Source organism: Phocoena sinus, chromosome 12, assembly GCF_008692025.1.
Source record: "Phocoena sinus isolate mPhoSin1 chromosome 12, mPhoSin1.pri, whole genome shotgun sequence".
NCBI lineage: Eukaryota > Metazoa > Chordata > Mammalia > Artiodactyla > Phocoenidae > Phocoena > Phocoena sinus.
In genome coordinates this window covers 64,331,609-64,348,578 of record NC_045774.1, presented here as the reverse complement: position 1 = coordinate 64,348,578, position 16,970 = coordinate 64,331,609, and the positions used below count along the sequence as shown (strand labels likewise).

The 16,970-nt window shown below is 34.2% G+C and overlaps 1 protein-coding gene across 11 annotated transcripts in view; it reads right to left on the bottom strand.

Moving 5' to 3' along the window:
- The window catches only part of EPHA7 (EPH receptor A7), a 167,030-nt gene that overhangs the window by 90,097 nt on the left and 59,963 nt on the right, over nucleotides 1–16,970 (bottom strand). For all 11 annotated transcript variants that reach the window (XR_004352561.1, XM_032651528.1, XM_032651529.1 and 8 more), the window contains exon 5: nucleotides 16,500–16,835. Coding sequence is in view for 10 of the 11 variants with exons in the window: in XM_032651528.1 (XP_032507419.1) it covers nucleotides 16,500–16,835 (336 nt within the window). In the remaining variant the exon portion in view is untranslated. The remainder of the gene's footprint in view (nucleotides 1–16,499; nucleotides 16,836–16,970) is intronic.

Genomic DNA, 16,970 nt, shown 5'->3' with positions numbered 1-16,970 from the left:
AGGTCAAAAAACAACTTGTATAGCATGGATTCAAACACTGATTCCAAATCCAGCATTCTAAGTCAAACTTATCTAATGTGTCTTTTAAGTCTACCTATCTCTCCATGCACTATTATGTAGAAACTGATTTTATTTTGATATATTTATGGGCTCTGTAAACAGCCTAAGCAATAAATATTTTTGGCAAGTCAATACACTGAAAAAGATCAACATCAAAGAATATATGGAAGAAAAGCAAAATAACTCTGATAGAATGTTTCTAGTTAACAAACCAGTCCTAAATTCTAAACTAGAGTCTACTGATTTACTATATGATGCTATATAAGCAGTCTTTCTCATTTAAGTCTCAATTCCTTAATCTGTGAACATTAATTATATTTGTTATATTCCAATTCAAAATGATGTTACAGGGAACAATAACAATTACTGAAAAATACAAACCATCAGGAATCAGAAATGTCAAAAAGAAGCTAAATGTAGGGACAGATGTTGAAAAGTCATAAGCTCCTTGTTTGGCTATTAACATTTAAGAGGAAATATAACTAAGAGATACTATATATCTAATTATCAGGGGCATATATGTTAATAGTGTATTCATAAAGGAAATAATTCCTTTCAAAATGTCTAATATGGGGCTTCCCTGGTGGCGCAGTGGTTGAGAGTCCACCTGCCGATGCAGGGGACGCGGGTTCGTGCCCCGGTCCGGGAAGATCCCACGTTCCGCGGAGCGGCTGGGCCTGTGAGCCATGGCCGCTGAGCCTGCATGCCCAGAGCCCGTGCTCTGCAATGGGAGAGGCCACAGCAGTGAGAGGCCCACGTACCACAAAAAAAAAAAAAAAGTCTAATATGAATTCATACATATTCATACAACATGGTATGTACATATCTGGATGTGCATGTGTGTATATATACAGATGTGTGTGCACACACATAGTGAACCATTCAGCAGCAAATATCCCTGGCCAAATTAAATTCTGAGTTAAGCTATCTTGTAGCTGGTAAGCAATAATTATGAACATATCTAGTCAAAATAGATTAAATTGAATTATTGCATCTCCATTCTAGAAATATTATGAATGGTAAAACATTTCTATATATTCTTGCAATTAAACCACTGTGAAAAAAATAGAAGACTCATTTCTAAATGACAAGGGAAACTAATACTTGGATAAAAAAATACTATGTGATTCTTACAAACTTGTGTTAAATGCTTTTGGAATCCATAATATGTATCCCATTAAAATGTGTTGAACTATTTGTCTAAAAAACAAAGGGTCAAAAATTAAAGTTACATATTAAGAGATTTTTTAAAAACTAGTTAGACTTTTTTCTGTGTAGCGTTTGGTTTGATGGCAGAATACTAATAAATTCAATCATAACCTATGGCCTTGTGGAGATACACGGCATGAATTTGTGAGAGGGGTCAGAGTAAGCGGCGGAGATGTACACGATTAACCATGCAAAGGTGATAGTAGAAGGTGGAGAAGTACTCATCCTTTTTTTTCAGTATCACCAGTCCATATTTTCCAAAATATCGTACTGTTTAAACATTATAGCCTATTTAGTCTACAAAAGATTGGACAGCCTTCTCTTCTACTAATCAGGCAATCTAAGGCTTAAAAAATTGACAGATATTAAGATCACTTTCACAGGCAACTGATCTATTTACACCATATTTTAATTTGATTTTCAAGAAGCTCCCAGTGTTTTTTGAAATGTCTTCAGAGTAGAGAAGTAAAAACTATATTCCTTATAAGCATAATTTCCAAATTAGAAAATCACAAAGCACACTGAAATTTTTGCACTAGATTTAAAACAACGCTATAACAGAAAGGCAGGTTATATATTTCAGAATATATATATATGGTATGTATGGGTGTAAGCTAACTTGGTAAGATCATTGAACTTTGGCATTAATTGGTATCAGTAATTCCTTAATGAAAATCATCAAAAGATAGGGGAAACATAAAAGGTGAGTTATTTGTTAATTCAGAACAAAGAAAACTTTTGAAAAGTATATGACTAGATATAAAGCAGGATAATTGTGATTCTAATTTTGATCTAACCGTCTTTTAACTCTCAAATATTCACCTAAATTCATGTAAATCTTAAATCCTGAACTAAAGGAACACGCTTAAGTGTAGGTGGTGAACTGTGGCAAATTTATATCAGCAGGTTGATACAGATGTTAGCTACAGTTAACAACTGAGCACAGCTCCCCACATATAAAATTACGTACAGATTGGCTGTAGCTAAAAGTGAAGGCTTTCATGATTACAGTAATCTATAGGCCTCATTAAAGATGGAAGTGTACTTTTGATGTCAAATATAATTTAATCACAATATCTAAGAAAAAAAAAAAACTTTCTGAGTCACGGTTCCAGGATTTGGAAGGCCCCAGATCTCTTTCAGGGTCTGCCTGGTTAAAATGACCCAAGACCCATTCAAGCACACATAATTCAAGAGGCCTGCCTGCCAGCAATAAAGGCCGAAATTGGATACTTGGTGAGATTAATTACCTAGATAGGGCTTGATAATGCAAGTCAAATGGGAATGTAATTAAAGTGCACCTTCCATGAAAATTATTCATTGCTGATGGATCAGGTGACAGATAAATCAAAAGGCATTTTAAAAAAGACTACAGGTTAACTTGAGGCAGGTCTTTCCTCTTTATAAATCTCTGTAATTGCAGGTGTGGAATTCACTCTTGCTGGCCTATCCTCATCATGATACCATAAGACAAAAAGGTAGATTGTAATGCAACCTATTAGAAACAGAAGCCAACAGAAAAACTATTAGGATCATAGTTACAAACAAAAGGTCAGCTAGACTGGAACCAGTTGGCTGGCAGCTTTCAGAAAAGAATATCATCCTATGTTCATACTGTAATAGGGATGCAACCATAAAAGAACAAGTGATGAATTAATAAACTGACTAGCCCTCAGGGTGCAATTCTATAGATGAAAGGCTTGCTGGGGTAATCAAACAGAGTTATAAATTAGATAAACTGAATGGCATAAGACGTATTTTACATCATAATTATATAAAATCTTCCTGGATGTGTTGTTAATTCTTTACTGTCAATACATTTATTTACAATCTAAGAACAATTTAAAGACTGTTTTATAACAACATCAGGGGAATTTCAGTTACTTAGAGGGATATTACATCTAATTTCTATGTTGAGTTCTTTCAGGTATGTTTAGTACACACCTAACAGAAGATAGATGAAGCAAAATGTCCAGTTAAATGATAGTTATTGGAAAATATGGTTTTACATGTTACTCATTTGTTTAACTAATGAACACATCTTGCTTTTACTGACCTGTATAAAGAAAACACATAATAGTTTTCTTGTCTACGAAAACAAACTTAATGCTGAACAAGAAAACCATGTCATCTAGTAGACTGCATATGAAATTCACAAAAACAACCAATCACTGTCTCAGAAAAAATAAAAAACAGCATAAAAGTTGAAAGATTTTTGGTGTAAGAAAAATCTTTAAATAATAATGTAAATATTGATTTACTATTAAAAACCCTCAAATAATTATGTAGCTTTCATAGGCAAAGACACAATAAGATTTTAGATGTGTAAATTTGATACACAGGGCCTGTTTTTGTTTGAAGTGTTATAGGTGAACATATAAAAATACATCTGTCAGAGAATTATCTGTTTATAGCTCTCCATTGCTAAAGGTTACTGATTAAAATTGAAGACAGGCATGGTAAACATCCAATGCATTTTATCAGGAGACACTGTTCTTTATGTTCCCTGCAGGTTCCAGTTAGTAACTTAAGCCCAGCCAAACTATAAAGTAAACTGTTCATGATTTGTCAGATTAGCTGATGCTTGTCCAGAAAAATGGTCTGAAAAAAGAGTCACCAGGACACTATAATTAAGATCCATTCATCCATTTCATCCCTGGATTGAAGAAAATAATGAAACATCAAAGTAGTCAGACAGCAGTCTAAAGGAGGTCAGTTAGTATCTTTTCAAACATAACACCAGTATTTAATGCAGCAGGTGCATGAGAAGTGACTTACAAATCATAATAATTCCCAAGGTTTGGTGAAATAGCATCATGGCTTTCTGTTTGTTGTTTATGCAATTTTTAAAGATAAAGGAAATGTGACTCAAAATAAAAGGTTAAGGCTTAGTATTATCATACAGAAAAATAGCAAGAATAAAGTTTCCAAACTTTTAGGTAGTTCTACAATTTTATAGATGAGCATAATTTAAAATGTCTGAGGAAAGCAAAGAAACTACGGAGAAAAAGAACTAAGAAAACAAAAAGCATAACATAAAATGTAACTATATCTATACCTATATATACTTTATTTTATATGAAGAAAATATATATTAGTATAATAATTAAGCAACATTTTATATTAAGAATGATAAATGCATAGTTTATCTTAACAGAATTAACATCTTTTCTCTTATGACCTCTATTTCTGAGATTATTGAGTTCTCAACAATGAAATTTATGTGAGGCCAAATCTGGGTTCTTAGTGATGTCAGGGATATGTGAAAACAGGATGAGATGTCAAAACAAGGAGAAAACAAGGTTACAATAATGTATTAGAAAAGAACAAAGGCAGTCTTTTTTTCAAACAAAATTCAGACTCATAATCTATGTTAGAGTCTTTTTTTTTTTTTTTTTTTTTTTTTGCGGTACGTGAGCCTCTCACTGCTGTGGCCTCTCCCGTTGCGGAGCACAGGCTCCGCAGTATGTGGGATCTTCCCGAACCGGGGCACGAACCCGTGTTCCTTGCATCGGCAGGCGGACTCTCAACCACTGGGCCACCAGGGAAGTCCCTATCTTAGAGTCTTTACCAGTCTGATAAATGTTGTATGAAATCAGCATAAAAAGTAATTACATTTCAATTCAGCCAACACCGAGCACTTACGCCCCATATGTCATAGTGTGAGGCTTTGTTTTGAACCATGACAAATATGATCATGACATTCTCTACCCCAAGTTGTCTATTAAAATTGTCTCATGGCTTGAAACTGTTAAATCCAATGGACTTTCTTCTGTCTCCATTCTATTGACCTCCTGTGACATTTGATTCTATGATCAACTGACTCAGGAAATTTTCCTTCTTTGGTTACTGTGACAGCTCTCCTATCCAAATGGTCTGGGTACTCCTTTTTGATTTTTGTCATGTGCTTTGGATTTTCTGCCAGTTCTCTCTCAAACTTTTAAATTCTAGCTCCACCTCCTCTTTCCCCCAAAAGGCTATTCCTTAACTCGCCATCTATGATTATGATTCCCAAACCTATAACTTTTAAGTCTCACCAACATCCTAAAATCCATTCATTTAGGAATGTATATATGCTCATAAAATGTATGAAGTTAAAACATACATATAGTTATAATTGTCCATATACATGTCTGTAGATACATCAGATCACATGTAACAGCCTAATGTAACCAGAGCTAAGGGTGTTGTGTTTAAGAGTATTAGCAACATTTGAATAAACTATACAATAGGGATATGGCTTAACCAGTATCCTCGCATTTGTTATCCTATAATACATGACTGCCATTATGAATGCTATTTTCAGTGTTCTTCATCTTTCTATATGCTGAGGTTATGATCAAATATTATTAAAATTTGGGACAATAATTATCTGATGTCAACATGCTGTGGATAATTAAGAACTGTGTGCGTTAAAGTTACGCTAATTGTTTTTCACGGATCTTCTCGAGTCCTTGTGTCTTAAAATAAGGCAAGCAACCACAGGACTGCATGCACATCTCTGCCCCGTGCTTCGTCACAGAACATATATCATCCATTCTGCCTTCTCCCTGATTATTTTGTTAAGTTGCAGCAATTATCTCTCCCTTTGTGACTGACTCCTTTGTAAATGGACTACAGGAAATTTGGATAATTTTTCCTGGGTTTTTACCTCTTAATCCTTGTTTCTTGCTTACAATAGCATAAAGGGAACCAGAGTCATAAAACAGTTTGAATTGAAACAAGTAGCAATCAGGTTTTTGCAGTAGTAACTGACAGATGTGAAAAGCAAGATCTTGATAGTGTTCTCTCCTTTACCCTATAACTTAGACCGGCTGGTTAAAACTGTTAATGATTCTCTTGGATCAATGTCTCTTCCTTGTAGCTCTAATTTACTGCATTGGTTGATTAGTACAGATGTTTTTGTGGATGGTTCTGCATCATTCCACCAGGTTGCTTGTCTGAATCAAATTTGCTTCAATTCATCACCAGCGAAGCAAGGAATAAAATAATCAACATTTACTCTCTCTTAACACTGGTACTGAAAACAGAACTAAATGCTTGTCAATTTAAAAACTGTCTCCTACCTGTCTCAAAGCTATGCCCCTCAGCTCATCCATGGCTTAAAATGATGTGTACAGTCGGGTGTAGCACAGTGTAGGAGATGGGACTGGGTGGAACCTATTTATGTACTTCAAATCCTTTTTTTTTTTAATCAAGGTATAATTGACATACAACATTACATTAGTTTCACTGAATGTTTATCATCAATATCATCATCATCATCACCACAACCAATTCACATTATATATACTCGTCTATACATGAATAATGTATGAAATTACCATCCACTGACTTTTCATTCTCCGAAATGCAGCTTATTGATTTCTTGCTCTTAACTGAAGTTTTTCTGAAACTGTGCCTGTCTTCATAATGCTATTCCTTTGGGACAATGGTTATGACAGTTTTCTCTATAAGAACTAAGCAAACAACTCACAGATCAAAACCTTTTTGTATTGTGCAACACCACCAAGTAAATCAGGTAACCAGTTTTGGTCAACTAAGGATCAACCAAAAATCACTTCTTGATTCAATTCATATTGAAAATCTTTCACAAACGTGTTAGTTTGTATTCTTAGCAGAGTAATCTTACTATCCTACATATATTTTGCTGTTTTATTATTTATGATTATGTAATACCTCCAGAAAAAGAGAATGGATTCAATATATATTGACCCAGGACTGTAACCTGAAAAAATTTTGCATGTTTTATATCAGTCCATACTGTTAACTTGTTTTTTGTATCTTTTTCTCCCTAAAAGTAAAGAGCAGGTGGTCTGGTTAGTCACATTTCAGTTAAAACAGATTTTCTATATCTCACTTGAACAAACTTCTTGACTTTAAAAGTAAAGTAGCTATTTCTTTATAAATAATATTCTAGTGGCTATATTTTCAATTATCTATAATCTCTACAAACTGACAGTAGCAAAATGAAGGATCTCCTATTAAGGCCAATGCATATATAATAAGAATTACTTTACATAATTCCATCATTATGGACTGTTCCAGGATAATGATCCTAATGGGTAGTCATATTTTTTGAAGAGTCTCTTTAGAGGAAGCTTAAATTTAACAAGTTACAAATTTAAATATCCAAAACATAGAGTTATAAAATTTTTTTCACTAGAAAATCCTGAAACTGCAGTCACTTCTTAATCATGTAGAAATTGTTAGTTTAAAATTGCCAAGAATATGACAAACTTGCTCAAGCTTGAATATTCAGGAACAAAACTCATAACTTATTTTGTATTGAATGTTCTGCTACCATCAGTGTAGCACCTTCTACAATTTATGAGATAATGAATTGGCTCTGGTTTAAAAAACAGAGTGTTTTTAATGTCAAAAGCAAAATATTACTATTGGTCTTTTTGGCACTTACTAATGCATTGCACTAAATAAATTTAGTACTTTTTGATGGGGCAAAATCACAGAAATGCATAAAATGCCTACAACTCCCACTCCTTGACCTATTCACAAAAACGTGTTCATGCCTTAGCTGTCTTCATGCATATGGAAAATAAATACTTTCCTTCAAAATAATAGGATGGAACTAAACTATCTCAGGGATGAGTATTTGTATTATTCTACTCAGGCTTCTATAATAATACCATAGGTTTGGTATTTAAAAAAAAAAACAAATTAGTTTTCTCACAGTTCTGGAAGCTGAAAGTCCCAGATCAAGGTCCAGTAGGGTTCAGGTTCTGATGAGGCCTCTCTTTGTGGCTTGTAGATAGCCACCTTCTGGCTATGCACTCACTGACCTCTCCTCACTGCATGTGCCTGGAGAGAGAGCCAGTTCTCTGGTGTCTTTTACTGTAAGGACACTAATCCTGTAGGATCAGGGCCCCAAACTTATGACCTCATTTAACTACCTCATTTTAGTCCCTATCTTCAAATATAGTCACACTGAGGTTAAAGCTTCAACATAAAAATTTGGGGAAAGACACAGTTCAGTCCACAGCAGTATTATAACTGAGTTATTGCACAAATCAACTCTTTCTTCCCACTTAAATATCATTACCCACAAAACAGCAATTTTGAGATCAAAGAGTTTGAGAAAAGATTAAGATATATTGAAATGAAAACACAAGAGACTCTTAAAACATACTAGATTTCTTTCAAACGTTAACAGAGTCTTTCCATTCAATAGTATGCAGAGCAACTTGTCACCCTGACAACATAAGCATAGATAGTTCACTACAAATATTTATCAAATCAGAAAAGGGTGGATATGACAACTTACAAAGATACTGAGACTGGAGAACAAGAAGGAGGGATGAAGATGAAGGTGTGGGGTGAGAACATGGGTGCTTACAGGCATTTGCTTACATATATTTTAATCAAGAAAAATCATAGAACAGCGATGCGCTATAGTCTTAAGCAGTTACAAAACTACACAAAGGAAAAAACTATTAAAATAAGCTATAAAAATCTGGTGTCATGTGCTTAAAATAGTAGTCCAAAAAGAAAAAAATTAAATTGACCTTCTGCAGGTTTTCAAAATATGAAGAATTATAAAAGTTTTCAAAATTAAATGTGACTTGTATCTTAATATTTCATAATAAGATTATTTGAAGCTTTTTTTCTAAATCTCTACTTAAATACCAAGTTATGGATAAAAACTCAGTTTAAGATCTTAAGTATATCTATAGCTTTAAGAACAAATCACAAAATTTTTATACTTCAAATCATTATCTTATATATTCATTGCATAATTTAAATAAAATTATAATGCATTTGAATTTAACTAATCCTTTATGTATTAATCTTGATAATCTTAGAAAGTCTCTTTACGTGACAATAAGCAATGAATTTAATTCAGCAAGTTTACTAAGCATGTACCCTGGGCCCAATATGTTACAGAGGCTAGAGAATAAGACCAAAGATGCCACTGTTTCTTTACACTGTGAATTCTAACAGGGAAGACAAACATTTCACACATAATATGTGAAAAATATTATAAGAAAATGCATGAGTTACTTACTGTAAGATCAGATCACAAAAAGACATAATTTTCTCCCAAATTTTCATTTTGAATTTGGGATGTGAAGGTACTGTGTAGGCATATGGGTCTTTACACGTAAAGTGATCAGCACATACTAAATAGTCAACAAGTAGTCACTAATACTTGTTATCAGTACTTATATCACATGGTTGTATTTCCTATAATGAAAATTTTATTAAAATAGTATCCAAAAAAATCTTTTATATATATATTTTAATTACTGATCACTGAAGAAAAACTGTAAATGGATCTACATGTATATTTTTAAATTAGTGGTGTCACAAAAATATTTTATAAAGAATTAAATTTCAGTAACATAGTCTAAAGCTCCTACTTGCAAAGCAAAGCATAAAATTTCTAAAATGTCATGCCCTCTGGTATAAATTAGCATGACTGAATTCTGCTATGCCATTCAGATACATCGGATTTATAAAATAACTAGAAACAGAAATGCATTTTTGAATGGTTTACCGTTAAAGGAATCACATTCAGTTGATTTTTCTGCTGCAGACTGCGTAAGTGTGTGTACATATGTATGCATGTTTTAATAACATTGACACTATTTCCACACATTTTTTGTCATTGTTGGGGTTTTTTTTGCATTTATATCTTGTTTCACCTTATGGTAATAGCTGCTTTTAATATTACTCAATAAATGCTCTCAAACAAGAAAATATTATTTTAACATTATATTCCCTTAAAAATTAAGAAATCTCAAAATATATAAACTCAAATGGAATTAATTGGTTTTTCTTAAAGGACACATCATTTGATGGTCTACTATTTAAAATCATTGAAAAGAGATGATCTGAGTTAACTTATGAGAAAAATCATCACAGTTGACTCACGTTAATAAATGTGAGTGAAGATATTTCAGACAAATACAGGAAATGACTTTTGGTATTGTCTCTTTTTTTGTAGAATTTTGCTTATGTATAATGTTATATCATATAACTCTATGGTTATATTTCATTTGGAACATTATGTAAACATCATAAATCTAAGTAAAGGGAATACTGAAAGCCAATCTTAATTTTGACAGAGAAATAAGATTTGAAATATGATTTCAAATATGATTTGAAAACATAAGGGAAATTAGTCCATTAAGATATGAAGGGATGTTTCTGAAGTTTCTTAAAGAAGGGTAATAAAATCATAGCCAGGAGGCAAATACTATAGTTACCAATGCTCCCTCTCAGAGATTATATGTGTTATTAATATCCTCGGGAAACAAAACTTCTTAGGAGGTCCCCTTTTCATTGAAGAGTAATTTATGACCAGACCATCAAATCAATCTGCAAATTCCCATGTAAAGGACTGTAGACCTAAATTCTTTAAGATAGCAGTCCATGAGAAGATTACAGAGCATAATAATTCTGAGGTAAGGGGTATACTTGATTACAATAATTTGGGTCGCCACTTTATAATTTACCATATGACACTGGTAAGTTTAAGCTTCAACCTTTTACCTGTAAATGGTATTAATACTTGTTTTACCAACTTTATAAATTTACTTCAAATTTTAATGATATAATATGTATATAAGTGCTATATAAACCATCCACCCATATACAACAAAATTGATGATGAGAAAAAGAAAATAGTTCTTTTTGAGAGAGATTCTATATGATATCTTTGTAGAGAAATTAAGAAATTTTGCCTCAAAATGGCAACTTGGCTGATACTTTCTCATATTTTCAGAAAATGTTTTCTATATATCTGTTTTCCAAAGGAATCAAGGCTAAGCAGGAGAATTTTTTTTTAAAACAAACTGCTATATGGAATACATCAAATGTTCTGTGGAAGATACACAAAAGTTTAAGATGTAAACCAGGGTCAGTTATGTAACTTTTCTGTTCAAAAACATCCAGTTCCCACTATCTCCTCCCTCCATTAGAAAGTTCTTCTTTCCTAAAAGTAAACTTTCCCATTAGTTCTTCCCACAAATCTTTATTCATCCAGTTGCTACCACTTATTCTCTAAACACACTCTGAACTTTGCCCCTTGTATCCTTTGGCATGATTTAACTCTATGTAATGGATGTTATGATGGACGGTCCCCATTACCCTTGGTGAAGGAATGAAGAACATATTTGCTAGCTGCTGAGATAGCTGCGCAAAAGCAAACCTCAGTTCCCTGCTGCCCTTTAGAATTTCCTTGTCTGAAAAATGACACCTTCCTAGAGGAGCCTGCTAGAGGAGTCTGCAGCCAGTGTCTGTACGACAAAGAGGTAAAAAAGCCTGCCACTATCTCTTCAACTTGGGACAATCTGAAGGTCCCTTATGGGTGGACAGCTTGTCATGGAGCTGGCAGAGAATCCCAATGAGACTGCATTATGGCTCAATTTCCCTTCTGCTCAGTCCTGCTCCTTTCCTTTCTCTTCAGATGGTGCTGATGCCAAGTACCTGCCCTAACACAACTCCTGCAAGGAATCTGCATCAAAGTGTCTGCTTTCTGGGGAGCCCAATTTGGAAAATCATATCCTCTTTCAAGAGGTTCCAGTTTTCATCCTTAATTCCTTCCCAGTGCTTTCTACAGCATTGTAAGTCACGGATCCCATCAAAAATGATAGTATCTGTACACATATTACTCAGCTATCAATAATTTGCAGTCAACCCTGCACTGTGCAATGTATAGTTTGTACTGTATTATGATCGTCCATTTAATTATGGACATAAGATGGGCTCTTAGAGGTCTTCTGTCCCAGACCTCTCCGTTATTTAGGAGGACTACATGAGTCCACAGACATTAAGTGACTCAACTTGACACACTTTCCGTGTACCTGGTACATTTAAAAAGTACCAAAACTGTATTGTGTTCAATCACTTGTAACCCTTATCATTACTTCTATTATTATCATTGTTGTAGTACAATAACACACTTACGAAAACAAAAACACTTTGTTTTTATTCTAACAAGTATAACAGGTATTAAGCTAAAAGCTCAGTTTTTTTTTTTTTCACAATATGAGGAGTCAAGTAACATGATCCTATTTCAGGAGAAAATTCAAGTTAAAGAGGTGAAATAATTTGTCTAACACAAAGCTATCATGTCATCAAATATCAAATCCTATGCCTTTTCCATTCACGTCTGAGTGTTTTCACTCCCGTAAAATCATTTAACTTTTCTTGTGTGTGACTAGTTTCCTTACTGGAATTAATTACACGACATTAGGAACAGAGAAAAGAACTGTGTTAGATGGTAAAGACAAAAACATAACATGATCACTGACCTGAAGAATAATGACTAAGTCTTTTAAGTCTGTTTGTGGGAAAGATCACATATTATAATTTTATATTATGTTTTCTAAAAAAGTTAAAAATTATCTAGTTGTCTAAATGATCCCACAGTGAATGAAGGTATTACAGACAGAGACAGTAATTTTAGGGTGACCCGTTTTTACTAACTTTTCTTTAGCCCATTTTGGTGTGTTAATGCACTTGATCTGTGGAAGGAATGCAGTGGCAATGATTATGTTTTCATGGGACAGGTCCGCCTGAGGGCCTAGAATATGACTTACTTGTCCTCCTTCTGGCAAAACCATATCCATTCTAAAGTTCTAGATTGATTGGCATCTTTTCTGTGAGGACTCCCCTTTTTTCCACAGATGGAATGAATCATTCCTTCTTTGGGGTTCTGTATTTTGTTCCTAATTTTGTTCTATAGCATGCATCACATTATATTCAAGTGTCCTATCATTAGTTGTATAAATTAATATATATCTGCTATAGTAACAGCTCCTCATAAGGATAGGACCATTCTTTGCCTTCCTATCTTCAGCATCTTGCACAGTGCTTAACATATACTACTCAGTACAGTTGGCTGGGTTAATGTTTTGAAAAGTAGAATTTAAATAGTTACCTCTTCAGAACACTTGTGTAATTACCCGGAGCCTTCCACTGTAAGGAAGAATGAGGACTATAATGCCATAAATCAAATGCATGTGCTTTTACCTAAGTTTGATCTGTGTGACTTCACCCTTAATAGGTCAATATCATTCTTAACAAAACAGAAACAAAAAGAATACATTCCAGCCAGCTTGTGTAGGTAATATGTTCCCGATAAGTAAATACGAAAACTATATAAATATGAATATCACGTATTAGGCTTCTCTATAAACATCTCATCTTAAAGCTAATTATTGGTTTAAATAAGAACCTCAGTCTTAAGATAACTTGTGACTAGATAAAAAAAAATTAATTTCTCCCTCCTGCAATGTTATAACACATAATTGTCTCGATTATACACCCCACCCTGGACATGTGGCAATAGGTAAAGATTTTAGTGTGCTTTGCCTTGACAGGTTCATAGTTACATAAAAAGAGGATTAATCAGCATTCATTACACTACTCACTGCAATAACATTTTTATGACAATAAAAAGTTTTTAAGTTTTCTCCAGTATCTCATTTAACAGGATAATGCAGGAAGATAGATACCGTCTTATCTCCATCTTACTCATGTAGAACTTTTGCGGTCCACCCAACAGCACATACCTCATAAGTGGCAACAGGGGGTGGGGTACAGGTCCTTAAACACCAATAACCCTACTGCTACCCTGAGGAAAGGACAAGGGGGTCTTCAATGTACTTCCATTTCCACAAACACTGGTATGGGGGGTCCTGAGCTCCAGACTCCAAACTTAATAGAAAAGGAACTACAAAGTACACACTACCTTTCAAACACTGCCTGATGATTTTCCATCCTTACTCTCTCTTCTTGCCCAGACACCTGCAGATTCTTTTTGTACTAGGCATCAGTGGATTGCTGATGAGCGATAACTGTTAACTGACCAGAGATCCTTAAATTCATTATTGAAGGGACTGCAGCATAAACTAGGTGGGAGGTGATGCTGTTTGATTAACACAGAATGAGAATTTTAAGGATCTTGGCAGGTTTCCACAGATAGTCATAAACATGGACAGTTTCAAATCATTCCCCCCTTAGAAAAAGCAAAAATATTGACGATGGGGTGGGGGGAATGGGTACAAATTTAACTGAACAATAGTCACTAACATATTCTAAATTTCCTCTGTTAAAAAATAAATTAAAACTTTAAAAATTACCACAGCTTGCTGCCTTATTAATGCTTTTCTTTTTGAAAGCAGAAAAAGCTGAGTGTAAATTCATGGGTTTTTAGTATTTGAGATGTAGTTGGGACCAGGCAATTGTGAATTAATATTTTAATATAAAAGTACAAACCTAGTTTGCTTTTTAACTTTATTGTATTTATTCTTTTAAAAATATTAATAGCTTTACTGAGGTATCATTTTCATACCATAAAATTTACTCATTTTAAGCACACAATTCAATAATTTTTGGTATATTTACATAGTTGTGTAATCATAGCAATCTAATTTTTGTACATTTAAATTACCTCCCCCCCAAAACCAAACAAACCTGGTTTGCTCTTAACTGGAAGAGAATCAAGGGGACAAAGCCATTTTACGTAACTACTATAAGATAGTTGATTCAGGAACTTATGGAATATCTATGACCTACTTAGGCTGTGTAGTATTAACCTGAACAATTAAACAATGGACATTTAAAGATCATGGAAACAGATCCCCAAAGTGGCCTACCTGGCAAACCCTATTTGTGGTATTAGTTCAGTATCTTTAGGTTGTATTAAAAAATAAATAAAAATATCCCTTCTTTTACTTATTATCAGCAAGAATAAAGCAGTTATTCTAGCTCAGCAGACCTAAGAGTTTTTATTAATGGCTCCAAAGATAGCTCTAGTGTCATAATCATGACCTAAAATGTTTCAAACCCACTCACTATAACGTTACGCTGACAAATTTCAATATAAAGCAAAACAAGTAAAAACACCTACTAACAACAGCATTATAAAAGAATGGCAAATGGTGTAAGGCTAAATCAAATGAATCAATCCAAATATCAGTTATGAGTTGCTTCTTTTGTCCAGTATTTGAAGATCTAAACGTCTCTATGTGGTTTTACCTCCAGACTTCAGCTTTTACGTAAGAAATCTGATTTGCAATAGCCTTTTAAACAAACATCAAAATAAAACCTTTGGAATAGGAACCCACTAATCTGTTCAAAATGGTAAGCATGAGACTATATGCATAGGCTTCATTGTGCAGATATAATTTAAATAGGTAACATTTTATTAAAATTGGCATAGATATGAAGAATAGATTAGTCTATGTCCAGGAATGTGGGATAATATTGACTGTTGACAGCTAGCCAAAGATCAAGAAGACCTTCTTATAAGCTTATTATGATGCTCACACAACTCAGTACTCCAGTGCAGGTTCCAATTTTATTAATGACGATGACATAGCACTTGGCTACTCTGACTACATAGCATCATCCTTCAGCAGCAAGAACTTTCAAACGTTTGAAAAAGCCCTCAATTTCTGGAACTTCCCCCAATAATAATATTTCTCTAAAGGTTTAGAAAGTCTCCAATGTTTGAAGCTTCCTTCCCAATTTATATTTTCCAAAACCTACTTACCACAGCAAAGAATGACCAAGCAGGGCATCTTAAATGCCAATAAGAAAATAAGCGAAAACTGCTTTTAGGCTAAGCTACCAGTTCATAATCATCATGATTATTATATTTTTAAATTCATTTATTTTGAAAGCCTCATGAGATCTCTCAAGTACTTATTCCAATACTATAGACATCAATATGATCATAAATCTAGTGAGGAATGTAAAATTCCCTCATGCAAATTTTAAGGCAGACGTGCCATCTATTACAAATACAACATTTTATGTGGTAAAAAACTGGTTAACACCATGTGAGACACTGAAGCCAACTCCTTCATTCCTAATTATCCTGTAGATTTTAATCATAAGCACGTAGCACACAAAAAGGTAAATAAAAAATGCAAGAACTATCCTACATCTTATTTTGTCCAATACTTTCCTTCTCCTCTCCTAGATCTTAATAGAGTTGGTCCTCTTAGAGCAGTCTTAATTGGTTTACAATTTATCCCCTTTTCTTTCTCCTGCCAGATCTCTGGAGGAGATGTTAATGAGTCTAGTAATGGTTTAACAGGCAACAGAAGAAATAGCAAAGAAAAGCTAAAGGTGTGAATAATCAACAAGCCGGAATAATCAAGTTCTGTAGAGCCAAGTTAACGAGACATTTAAGTGAGAGACCTCACTTATGTAGTCACATTTTTCACTTAGTCAAGACAAACACAAAAACATACCTGCTTGACCTGTGGTGACACTGACAGCCGCAAAGAGCCTCTGGGATCGACTTAAGTCAGAAACTCCATTTACAGCTTCAACTTCAAAAGTATAATTAGCGTGGGCCAGCAGGTCCATGACAGTGACGTAGTTATCCTCTAATCCAGTCTGCTGGGGCATGTAGCCAATGCTACTCCCACAGGGAACGCATTCGCCCTGCTCCCAGCTGCACCGCTTACACAGTATTCTGTAGGTCACATCGTTTCTTCCCCCATTGTCTGCAGGTGGACTCCATTCCAAGCTCACTGTGGTTTGGTTGATATTGAAAATGAGGTTCTGTGGAGCAGACGGAGGCCCTTTGGAAATCAAAAATAAGCAAATAAACAAAAATAGACAAAAAACAAACAAAAATGAACTAAAGGATCCACATGGGGCATCAAGCTAGTGGCTCAATCACCATACAGAAAACTACCTGAAATGCTCTCTTGCTC